General features: G+C 53.2%; 1 protein-coding gene across 12 annotated transcripts in view; it reads left to right on the top strand.

The window, feature by feature from the left end:
* The window catches only part of RAPGEF1 (Rap guanine nucleotide exchange factor 1), an 83,164-nt gene extending 72,702 nt beyond the window's left edge, over nucleotides 1-10,462 (top strand). For all 12 annotated transcript variants that reach the window (XM_072936829.1, XM_072936827.1, XM_072936823.1 and 9 more), the window contains 11 exons: nucleotides 840-915; nucleotides 3,853-3,941; nucleotides 5,338-5,426; nucleotides 5,648-5,833; nucleotides 5,989-6,073; nucleotides 6,243-6,337; nucleotides 6,786-6,864; nucleotides 7,008-7,109; nucleotides 7,536-7,633; nucleotides 8,020-8,148; nucleotides 8,680-10,462. In XM_072936829.1, coding sequence (XP_072792930.1) covers nucleotides 840-915; nucleotides 3,853-3,941; nucleotides 5,338-5,426; nucleotides 5,648-5,833; nucleotides 5,989-6,073; nucleotides 6,243-6,337; nucleotides 6,786-6,864; nucleotides 7,008-7,109; nucleotides 7,536-7,633; nucleotides 8,020-8,148; nucleotides 8,680-8,830 — 1,179 coding nt within the window. In that variant the 3' untranslated portion in view covers nucleotides 8,831-10,462. The remainder of the gene's footprint in view (nucleotides 1-839; nucleotides 916-3,852; nucleotides 3,942-5,337; nucleotides 5,427-5,647; nucleotides 5,834-5,988; nucleotides 6,074-6,242; nucleotides 6,338-6,785; nucleotides 6,865-7,007; nucleotides 7,110-7,535; nucleotides 7,634-8,019; nucleotides 8,149-8,679) is intronic.
* The last annotated feature ends 1,790 nt before the right edge of the window (nucleotides 10,463-12,252 follow it).

Genomic DNA, 12,252 nt, shown 5'->3' with positions numbered 1-12,252 from the left:
TGTTTCGCTGTTTTGCATGTTGAAATGATAAAGACATTCCTAAGCGAAGCCAGAACAACTCCATCCTCCTCTGAGGGATTGTTTCCTTTAAAAAAACATTTAAAAATCAGTGATTTCTGAACATTTGGGACTAGCAGATCTCTGTCTTAGTATCCTTTTTCTTTATTTTCTTTATGATCTACATAGTTGAAGCAGTATAGAACTGTTACTGTGAGCTGCTTCCTGCAGTGTGGGAACTGCAGGCTGAGTGGTGGATCAGTTTTGCATATTTTAAGTTGTGAAATGCAGTAGCTAGAAGAAAGATGTGTTTTAGAGAGTGATAATGCAGGGGTCAAGCAATTAGCAGGGCAATTTTCTTCTGCCAGTTATTGGATGGTTTCAGGTGACCTCCGGCCAAATGGCTCCAGATTAGGGAATTAACTGGCTGGGTTTTGATGTTCCAGGAACATGCAAGTTGAATGCATGACCTCCCACCCCACAGCCACTGTGCTACGTGCTCCTGCACTTTGAGACAGAGTTCACACAGTGCTGCTGCCCTGTTAATGGTCTTCTGGGAGGATCTGTGGCATTTCTGCTCATTCTCCTGTGGGCAGAAGGTTCAGCCTTCCCTGAGCTTCACCACCTGGCCTTAGGGGGTCAGAGACCCTGAGTAAGGATCAGCCCAGCTCCTCATCTGGGGCACCAAATGCTCTATTCAGATTCCAGGATTATCCCAGCACTGAAGTCCACGTCCCAGATGTGAGCAGGATTCCAGGAACATTTTGTGCACTGCCAGCTGATGTTAAACCAGGCCTGAGGGAGCTTGGGCCGTGCCTAACGTGGTTGTGTTCCCTTTGCAGGGGGATGATGGGCCAGATGTCCGTGGTGGATCTGGGGACATTCTGCTGGTGCACGCCACAGAGACCGACAGGAAAGGTGGGTGGAGCAGCAGGGCAGGGCTGGGGCACAGCCTGGCACAGCTTTGGCTGCCTGTCCTCTGCCCCACGGCCACAGACAGCTGGGCTGGGGAGTCTGCAGGGATCCTCTGAGCCTGGGGGCTTGTGTTTATCTGTGGGAGATGGAGGTAAGCTGGATAAGCCCCTGGTGGTTCCATTTAGCAGCAGGGATGGGATTAACTCCTCCCAGCCCTTGCCTGGATCTGGCCGATGAGGCACAGCAGTGACAGTGCTGTGTTGTGTCCCTGTACCTGCTGAGCTGGGCCACTGCCTTCTGTGAGAGCAGGTGTGACCTGTCGGGCATGGATCTCGTTTCCAGAGGTGCTCCTTGTCCTCTGAATTTCAGGGCAGTGGTGATGTAGGAGTTACTGGAATGGCTGTTGCATCAAAGTAGGAAAACAGGGGTATTGGTGTGGGTCTGTGGGCACTGTCAGGCTGCTCGGGTGCTGCTCTGCTGACACCCCATATTTTCAATTTACTGTGCCACCTCCTGTCCCACTCTGTACCCCTTGTGTCCTGGCAGCCACCCAGACCAGTTCAGAGAGGGAATCCACAGTACAAAAGAAGAGATGTGGGGGAGGAGAAGGCACATTAGCAACCCTTAGCTCCAGATTTGTTAAAACCCCTCTTCATCTGTCCAAACCCAGGCACCACACACATGAAGCAGCTCTTTTCCAAGACCCGTGGCAAAGACAGCCTTTGCAGTGTTTCCAGAGAGTGATTTGAACCTGCCAAACACATTTATGCTGATGGCCTTAACCAGGATTGATCTCCTTATCTCCTGGGAGGCAGAACACTAACCCTCTGAATCACTCAGTGCTCGTAGTTTAGAGGTTGATAGTCAAAGGGGAAATATCTTTCATGTACGTTTTTAAATGGCAGGGGTTTTACTGTAGCATAAGATGTTTGCAATTACTTACCAGCACCATTCAGCTAGCAAAAAAATCCTTCCCCTGACAGCTGTGTTTCCCAGTCTGCATGGGAATCCAGGCAGAAAGGACCAAAGTTAGGAGCACACCAGAGAGGAGGAGGCAGTTGATTGTACCGCTGGAAATATATAAGAAAATCGTCTAAATGAAATGGTGGAAATACCCCTTACAAACATGCTGAAAGTGGGATAGAGAAACTGCTCTGTTCTCTGGAACAAGCATCACAGCAAAAAACTTCCCTGCTCTTCCTATTGAAAAACAGCTGCTTGATAAGGGAAGTGAGTGCTGGACCTCCAGTTCATGAACAGGGGGCTCTGCGGGTTCTGCAAGCAGTGGGGTGAGAGCTGTGGAGAACCTTTCAGAGCTGGGAGAAGCTAGAGCAGGATTTTATGTGCCCAGTGGTGCAGCTGTGGAGATCTGGGTGAAGGGAGCTCGGGCAGGCGACAGTTCCCAGTGCCTGCCAAGCTGAATGAGCACAGAGGAATTTGTGCTATGCTAACCCACTGCTTGGGTGACTGAGAGGGTTAATGAATTAAGCTTACAATGAGAAGAATTCGAGGCTTGTAAATCAATCAGCCAAACGGCACAGAGGGGTAGAGTTAAGAGGCTTTCCTTTAAAGATGAATTTCTTGGCAGCTTCAAGTGCCAGAGCAGACCAGCTGTATTACCTCACGTTGCCTTTTGGGCAGATGGGAACCCAGAATAAATGTGACTCCACGCCCTGTTGCGTGATGCTTCTTGTCCATTTGAGTTTTCTGAAAAAGCTAAATGGCATAAGGAATAAAGAGAGACCTGTGGTCGTCAGGAATAAAATCCCAGGTCAGTTAAGTGCTCACAGCCACACTCATTTGCTGTGAGTGCAGGGTTAGAGCTGGAAAAGGCCTGGGGCTCCACCCTGATGTGACCACCCAGTCTCTGTTGTCTGTAACCCAGAGGCAGCAGCACTCCCTGATTTAAGAGCAGGAGGAAGGTGAGGTTCCTGCCAAGAGAAGCACTGCAGGTAGAGAGGCAGAGCTCTCCCTCTGTGCCCTGCTCCTTCCCACCTCCCAGCAGTGGCTGGGTGTTACAGCATGTGGATATGGGCTGATGCCTGTCCTGGCTGGAGCAAGCTCTGCATGTACAGCCCAGCCTGGGCAGGCACAACAGGAGCTCTTCCTCCCTGCCTGCCCTTGGTGCAGAGCTCCTGGCAGGGGCAGGGTGCCACCCCTGCTGCCCTGCCCCTGCTTTGTGCTGGCACTAATGCCTGATGCTCCTGTTTTGGCACTCCTCTCCACAGGGACCAGGCATTGGGACTGCATCTGCATTCCTGTTTGCAATTTGTGCTTCTTCAAATTCATCCTCTGTGCCCATGATAATGCCCAAAGCCTTTGCAAATTCCAGGCCCTACAGCACCTTGTCCTGCATATGAGTTAGCACAGGCTGACTGTGTGCACTATGTCTCTGTTGGGGCAGCATCAGTTTTTGCAGTGCAATTTGCTTTTCTTTTGGCTGGAAATAGTCTTCTATGTACATTGTCCTGGGATGAATTTCCTGGAATTCAGCAAGGGCAGAGGATCTGCAGGACATGTGTTGAAACACGTGTGTTCCTCATTGGGAGGGCAGAGTGACCTGCCTGAGCAGCAAAGACAGAGCAGGCATCACCTCTTGCCATCAGATCTTCTTTTTTAAGCATCCCCAAGGTCTAAACTACGTTTTTCCTTGACACATTATTGATGGCTCCTGTCTCACAAGCAGGTGTTTTTCACTGACCCTTTTATGAGGCACAAGCCCGAGTGCTGCAAGGGGGAGGCAGGGCCAGGCCGGTGGGGACAGGGCAGTGTCACTGCTGCTGTCGTGCCAAAGGGTCCATCTGCTGGTAAGCACCAACAGCACAGCATTTCTGGGAAGTGCACTCACACCAAATCCTCTGCACATCTGCATTCAACCCCACAAGAAGGTTCTTTTTCTGAAAGCAGGGTTGACTGAGGCTTTCTTGCTCTTTTGCCTAGATCTGGTGCTGTACTGTGAAGCCTTTCTGACTACATACAGGACATTTATTACCCCTGAAGAGCTCATCAAGAAGCTGCAGTACAGATATCCTTTTATGAGCGGCAGTTCACTCCCACCAGGAATCAGAGCTGGATGGTCAGCGTGGAGGGAGCTGGTGGCAAGTTTTTTGGTCAAAAGCCTGCTGGCAGCATGGTCAGTGATGTGCTGGCCCTGATGGGGTCCCCAGGAATTCCTTCACCTCCACTCCCTCCAGTGGGAATTGCTGCAGGGCAGAGTTGTCTCCTGAGGGTCCTGCCAGGGTAGAGGAGCAATTCACCTCTCTTGTATGTCACTGGGGAGCTGGGGTTTTATTTGGGACATCTTGTTTGTAGGGTGGGGACCAGAGAGCCTTCTGCCTTCCAAAGGGGCCATGGGCATTGCCTGCGTGGGCAGGGGTAGTTTAATATTAGAGATGATGAAACCATCAAGGCTTTGTCTCCCTTACTGCAATAAACTCAGCCCTGACGATGCCCTTGGCCTCCCAGTCCTGAGCTGAGCTTGGAACTGGTAATGAGGCAGGGCCCTGCTGTGCAGGGTGAGCATTCCTGGCAGAGGATGGAAAGGGCCTCTCCCTGAGCACCCTGCTGCCATTCCTTGCCTTGGCTCTGTTCCCCGCCAGCAGAGCAGGGCAGGGTCTGGGTGCCGTGGCTCTGGTGGCTCTGGTGCTGTGCAGCCACGTCAGAGGGAGCCTGACGTCACCGTGTGCTGCTGCAGCTCGTCACCGTGTGCTGCTGCAGCTCGTCAGTGCCATCTGCAGCAGAGCTGCAGCTCCGGCTGCCAGGGACACGGCATGGCTCAGCCAGGTGACAATCCTGGCTGGGGTATCCCTGCCAGTGCTGCCTCCCTGATAACCTGGTTCTCTGTCCCTTTGTCCACCTGGCAGAAGGTTTTTCAACCTGTGCTGTCACCCCTGTCACTGTCCTCCTTGCAGCAGATTGGGCAGCCAGGAGGATGGAGGTGACATGTGAGATCTGTTGAGACCAGATGTCACAGACGATGGGGGAGATCACTGTAGGGAAGTGCTGCTCATTAAAAGCCACCTTAGAGAGAACAATTTCAGGGTACACCTGCTCTCAATTCTGCGAGGTGTCAGTACCTCCTCACACCCCCTGCTACCAGCAGCTGGTGTCAGTTTAATGCCATCTTAGAGCCATATCAGTGTCCCTTATCTCCTGGAAATGGAGCACCAGTTTCCATTAGGACAGAACAGTGTGCTGTTCTAGTGTGGCTGCCCCGTCCCTGGAAGTCTCCAAGGCAAGGCTGGATGGAGCTCTGAGCAACCTGGGACAGTGGAGGTGTCCCTGCCCACGGTAGGGAGTGGAACTGGATGATTATTAAGGTCCCTTCCGCCCCAAATCATTCAGTGATTCCTTGAGGCAGTTGGGAATTGCACTGATGCTGGTCTGGCTACACCGAGTTGATTCTTTAATTTGCAACCCACATATGAGAAGTTTTGCCACTTCCCAGACACGTTCAAGAAGCGAGTCAGCAAGAACACCTTCTTCGTGCTGGTGCGAGTGGTGGATGAGCTGTGGTGAGTTGCCTTCTTCATTTTGTGTGTCCTAACTGGGTCAGTGGTTTTAAAATAACAAGTAAAAGGGGAATCTCTGGGAAAGGAAGAGCTGGGAAGAAGAGGAATTTCAGTCACCCAATTCCGCTGGTAGGAAAGAGCAGTGAGACTCGGTACAGATACAAACCCCAGAGCTCAGTGTCTCGGCTCTGATGCCTTCCCTGTGTTTTCCACCTTCCTCTCAGCTTGGTGGAATTGACAGAGGAGATCCTCAAGCTGCTGATGGACCTGGTGTTCAGGCTGGTGTGCAGCGGGGAGCTGAGCCTGGCCAGAGTGCTGCGCAAGAACATCCTGGATAAAGTGGATCAGAAGAAAATGCTGAGCTACGCCAACTCCATCAAACCTCTCGCGGCCAGAGGGGTGGCAGCCAGGTGAGGGAAGGTCCACATGGCCGTATCTGAGTCCTCTGAGAGCCAGGGCATCCATTCCCTGGGAACACAAGAGTTTCCTCAGTTCAAAATACGAGAAAGATAAGAAAACAGGTCACATTTTCTGAGCCTTTGTACTTCCTCGTTGTTTTCCACAGGCCAGGGACACTGCATGATTTCCACAGTCATGAAATAGCCGAGCAGCTGACCCTGCTGGATGCTGAACTCTTCTATAAAATCGAGGTACAGAGATGTGGGTGGGCTGAGGGCAGTGGGAGGGTTTGGAGTAGGACACAGCTGATCTTGTGCCAGCAAGTGGCTGTGAACTAAGTTTGCAGATGGGAATCTTGGGGTAGAAATCCTATTTTAATGTGTGGTATTTTCCCATCCCTCTCCTCTCCTTCTTTGGCAGATCCCAGAAGTTCTGCTTTGGGCAAAGGAACAAAATGAAGAGAAGAGTCCCAACCTGACACAGTTCACAGAGCACTTTAATAACATGTCCTACTGGTAAGGAGCTCAGAACAGCCATGGCACTGAACTGTGCCTAACCTCCAATGCCTTGCAAATATTGCAAGTATTCCTCATAGACTTGAATTCCTTTGTTACAAATGGGATAATGTATATTTTTGGCCAGGAAGTAGATACAGAGCACTCATCTAAGACCCCAGAGCACAGCAGAAATAAAATCAGGAGGGTTAGGGAGGGCCTTGTAATCCAGAGGAATTAATTATCAGTATCACTGAGTTCTTGAAACAAACATTCCCCTTGCAAATAAATGCACTCTGTGAAAGTATCCTGTCTTTGCTGTGGATTAGAGTGCTCCATTTAAGTTGGAGGTATTGTGTACCTCTTTGCATTGGCCCATCCCTATTAGTGATCAGTTTTCTTAATGAAACAAGAGGAAATCTGATCTCTGCTTAAGTAGGTTTATCTTTTATTCTGTCTGTTCTTCCAGGGTCCGTTCAATAATTATGCTACAAGAGAAAGCCCAGGACCGAGAGAGGCTGCTCCTTAAATTTATAAAGATTATGAAGGTACCACCTTGGTTTTTCCTGTGAATCACACACACTGCTGCTTTAAGGAGCAGGGGAGTGGGGTCCTCTGCTTGGCAGAGCTGTTTGAAGCTAGAAGGCTTTTCAGAGCTCTGGAGTAACTGGAATATTTTCCCTCTTGACAGCACTTACGAAAGCTGAATAATTTTAATTCCTATCTGGCCATTCTTTCTGCACTGGATTCTGCACCCATCCGAAGGCTGGAGTGGCAGAAGCAAACCTCAGAGGTGAGGAGCAGTGGGGCCGGTGATCTCTGGGAGGAAGGCTAAGTGTGGTTATGTATGAAACAGCCGAGTGGTTTTACACCTCAGCTGTGCCCCAGGGTGGAGGGATGGTGGATAACTCCTCTCCAGTGGGTAAAATGCCACAGTGCTGGAAGCCTTCAGTGTGGCTGGGCATTCTGACAGCTGCAGGAGTCCCAGCACAGTCACAGGGGAGGACAGCCTCCTCCTCCTCCTCCTCCTGCAGCCCAAGGCTTGGGGAGGCTGAAGGCAGCAGTGTTCCACATGAACACCCCAGGGTCGGGCTGAGTAAATCAGCTGGAGGTGGCTGCAGGATGGCATTAACTCCCTGCTCTGGTGGCTCTCTGGGGGGAGGTGACAAGGAAAATGGCTTTACAGCAGGGGTGTCACCAGGGGATTTGTGTCCTGCAGGGCCTGGCTGAGTACTGCACCCTGATCGACAGCTCCTCGTCCTTCCGCGCCTACCGAGCGGCCCTGGCCGACGTGGAGCCCCCCTGCATCCCCTACCTGTGAGTGCCAGCTCCTTCCCCTGTGCATGGTTTAACACCCTGCCACTGCTTCTGCACATTGAAACGGCTCCTTCAAGGACTTCTCAGCAGCTGCTGCTGAGCTCAGCCCTTGCCTTTAGCCCAGATCTGGGGTAAGGCAGCACCGTGCCACATCAGCCCATGGGCCCTCTCTGGGGCAGGGTGGCCAGCTGGGGGTGTTTGCCTCTAAACACCTTTGATCTGCTGCTGGGGAATGTTTCTGTCTGGATAAGGTTGCTGTTCTGGTGGCAATGGGAGGCTGTTGGATTTTGTTAAGCTGCCTTTTGGCTGGCCACCCTGCCCTTTGTGACTAACCTCTGTGTCTGTTTGCCTACTCCCTTGGCCTGCTGCCCCTTTCCCTCTTTCAGGGGCTTGATTCTGCAGGACCTGACCTTTGTCCATCTGGGAAACCCTGATTACATTGACAGCAAAGTGAACTTTTCCAAGCGCTGGCAGCAGTTTAACATCCTGGACAGCATGAGGTGCTTCCAGCAAGTGTAAGTACAGCAGTGGGGCTCAGAGGTGGCTTTGGGGCACCACAGTGGGCACTGGGGCAGGGGCTTGGACATGGAAGCCCCTGTGCAAGGAGAAGGGAGTTTAAAGGGGAAGGGAGTTGGAAGGAGAGCTGAGAACAACAGGGCTCTAATCAGCCTCCTTCCCTCTCTAGGTTAGATAAACATTGTGAGGGCATTTTTCTGATCCGAGTTTTGAGATCCAGACAAGTTTTGCCTTCAGGTTTTGCCATTGCTGGTTCCTGTGTTCTCTGGGATATCCAGGGGTTTTTTTTTCAGTGCTGTCCCGCAGCAGAGGCAGCAGATCTAACTGCTAATTTCTGTGTGATAAGTGCCTTTTTCCCCTCAAATCAGCAGCAGGTTTTTCCCCTTTGTGGTGTGACAGCACTGCCATGCGTACAGGGCACAGCCCACACACAGTTCTGGATGTCCTCAGAGCAGGACAGGGGTGGCCCCAAGCCAGGAGAGGACCCCAGGTAGCCCTTGTTTAACTGCAGCTCCTCTGTGGTTTTCCAGACATTACGACATCAAACGGAACGACGACATAGTGTCATTCTTCAACGACTTCAGCGACCACCTGGCCGAGGAGGCCCTGTGGGAACTGTCCCTGAAAATCAAACCTCGGAACATCACGAGGCGGAAAACAGATCGGGAAGAGAAAACCTAGGAGGAGGGGTTGTGCGAGGAGAATTGCTCCGCAGAGGCGCCGAGGGCAGCTATGAGACTGGAGTTCCGTGTTTGTACCTGTCACTGGATGACACACCCTCCCTGGCAGCCGGCACCATCCCCGGGGTGGGAACGCCGGGCGCGGAGGCGCCGGCGCAGCCGCCGAGGGCAGAGATCGGCCGGTGCTCGCTGCACTCGCCCTCCTCCTCCTCCCGTCCCCCTGTGCCATGAACCAGCTTTAACCCCGGGGACAGAGCTGTGTGGAAGGAGTGTCCCACGCAAGCGTGTTGCTGGTTTGCTGGCCTGTTGCAGTCAGGGGTACCCTGGCTCTCGCTTCCATCCAGAGCAGGGGCAGCAGGAGCTCAGCTGGCTCATCTCCGGAGCGGCGTCGGGCAGCAGCAGCCGTGGAAGCCAAGGGTTGGAGTCTCCCCTGCAATGCCACCTTCCCAACGTGTTCGTGAGGATGGAAGGGTCTCCTGCTGCCTGCCAGAGGAGCTCTGCTTCCAGAGAGCTGCTTGTGTTTACAGGGGTCTCGGCTCGCCCCAGATCTCTGGCGCCTTCTTCACGGGAGGAAGGCACCGGTCGTAGATACGGAAGAGGCACTGAAAATGTGGGCAGGGACCCGCCATCTCCAGTCATCACACCCCCCTCCTCCTCTCAGATCCCGTTATTTAAGCACCAGTGAATCCCTCTGAACCTGGGAGCACGGAGTGCCCAGGTCCTGGGGACACCTGCCTGTGACCCCGTGCCCATTAGCGATGGTACTTAGCTTTTGCACAGGAAATGCTGTAGGATACAGACTGTACATACCTAGTGTTTAGAACCCCCTGGGAATTTTTGATGCATGTCTGAATACCGATGAGTTTATAGGGAAAAAAAAAAAAAGTGCAAACTAGTCTGTACAAAATCCACAACCAGTGACAAAGTTGTTCAAGTGCTGGATAAAGGAGGCTCGGAGTGGCCAGGTGGGCACTGGCTGCAGGGCAGGGGCAGGAGCCTCATGAAGGAGCCATTTCTGGGTTGGAAGTGGGAACCAGGAAGGAGCCCTGTGCCCAGCTGAGCCACCCTGTCCTCCAACCCACTCCTCTCTGCTCTCTCTGTTGCCAAATGTTTTTCTCTGGGGTCCCTGTTGGGACCCTCAGTGCTGTGCTTTCAGAGCTGTGCTTTGGCAGGACCCCCAGCAAATCCCTGCCCCCAGTCCCGCCGTGCTGGTGCCAGCAGGGCAGGGACAGCCCAGCGTGGAAGGGCAAGGCAGGGGGGTCATTTCCCACACACACAGTGTTATTAACCCCAATCTGTTCAGTGTGCCTTATTCAGCCCTTCTGTCCCCCCTCTGTGTCCCACCCAGCACAGCCCCAGCCAGGCCATTTCACATCCTCCTCTCTGTCCTGCTCCAGTGGTTTGCAGTTGGATCGTGGGTGTGACTGTGCCCTGCAGGTTTCAGCAGCCTTGCAAGACCCTCCTCGACTCCCTGCTACATGGCCACAGGTTTTTACAGGGTTCTGACAAAATCCTGCAGGTTTGGGGCAGCAGCTCCCGAGGAATGCAGACATGGAGTTTCAACGAGCATCCTTAACTTCTCAATAGCAGCTCTGTGCCTGCTAAAGGCTCTGTTTGTTCTGGGTGAATCAGAGCTGCACTCCTTTCCTTCTCCAAACAGATTGCAAAGCCTTGGCCAGCTCTGCCTGAGTCTCAGGAGAGAGTGACAGCCCAGGGTTTTACCCAGCTTGGTTATTCTCCTGAAGACTCAGGCATGGAGGCTGACACAGTGGCCAAGACAGAGACACTCCTGCCCATGAGGGCATCTGGGGGAGGGGAGTGTATGGTCCAACACAGTTCTGTGCAGCCCCAGAGCAGGAGGAGCAGGAGGAGCAGGAATCTTTTGTGCTGAACCACGGTGTGCGAGCCAGAACACTTCAAAAGTGGTTTATTTTCATGTCACTGAGGGCACTGGAGCTGTGTGTTCTGTCCAGCCAAGGCTTTGCAATCCCCAAAGGCTTCCCAGGAAGTAATGTCCATGTTTCCTCTGTAAATTAGATATTTTAAAAGCCCAGCATAGCGAGGTGGTGAAAAGGGCAATGAACACACCCAGGATGTGGTGTGGGCTTCCCCCTGGTGGCTCTGAGCAGCCCTTGGGTGCAGTGGGCAGGCTGTCCTAGGAGGGCTGTGTGTGCTGGTGGCTCTGGAATCACAGCCCTGGGGGTTCAGAGGGACAGGAGGGGGCAGCTTGTCTCCATCCAGCTGAGTGACCGTGCAAACCAGTCTGTACAAAATCCACAGCCAGTGACAATGTTACGTGAGGGGTGAGCGAGTGGCTCGTGGGTTGGGCACACAGACACCCCAAAAACGGCACTGACTGGGGTTCCACAGGGCTCCACCCCTGGCCCTGTGCTCTTCAACATCTTCACTGACAGCCTGGATGCAGGACTGGAAGGGATTCTGAGGAACTTCGCTGACAACACTAAATTTGGGCATCATGATATAAAAAATACATTAAGCTATTAGAGGGTGTCCAAAGGAGGCCATAAGGATGGGGAAGGGTTTGGAGGGGCCTTGTGAGGAGCAGCTGGGGGCACTTGGTTTGTTCAGCCTGGAGGAGACCAAGGGGAGGCGTTTTGGTCTTCAGCAGCCCCAGGAGGAGCAGCAGAGGGGCAGATGCAGATCTCTGCACTTGTGAGCAGTGACAGGGCCCGAGGGAGCGGCTGCACCTGTGTCAGGGAGGTTTAGGCTGGAAATCAGGAAAAAGTTCTTCCCCCAGAGAGTGGTGGGGCACAGCACCAAGCCTGTCTGAGATCAGGAAGCGTTTGGACAGTGCTCTCACACGGTGGGATTTTTTGGGTTGTCCTGTGCAGGGCCAGGAGTTGGACTCGGTGACCCTGATGGGTCCCTTTCAAGTCAGCAAATTCTGTGAGTCTGTGATCCCCAACCAACAAGAGCCGTTTCCAGGTTCTTCCCTGCACTTGAGCCCACAAGCCCTGTTAGCACCAAAGGAGGTCTCGCTCTCTGCCCTCTGCCAAGCCCCCAGAGCCACAGGCTCAGCCCATGGCATGGGGGTGGGAGGTCTGAGTGGCCACAGCACCTCCTCCAGTGCCCCTCAGCTTTCCTCCCCCTTGACCCCTTCCTCTGCTGTCATCTCCAGCCGAGCAGTGTCCCAGCCACGGCTCCTGGCTCGTGTCCCATCCTCAGGCCAGGCTCTCAGGGCTGGAGGGACCCTAGAGGAGGGTCCCCTTCCCTGGAGCAGCTTCAGGTTCGCTGAGCAGAGACCCCCCCCCCTCCCTTCTCTCCAGGAGCAGTCCCTGGGGAGCAGAAACCCAGAACATCCTTGTGCAAGACTGGCCATGAGTTTGTTCCCATCTTGCAGGCAGCATCCTCAAGGCCATCACCTCTTTTTCGGGAGAGGGAAGAGTCTGAGTCCTCTCCCCA

Source organism: Taeniopygia guttata, chromosome 17, assembly GCF_048771995.1.
Source record: "Taeniopygia guttata chromosome 17, bTaeGut7.mat, whole genome shotgun sequence".
NCBI lineage: Eukaryota > Metazoa > Chordata > Aves > Passeriformes > Estrildidae > Taeniopygia > Taeniopygia guttata.
The sequence above is the reverse complement of the archived record's forward strand: the minus strand, read 5'-3'. Positions and strand labels throughout refer to the sequence as shown.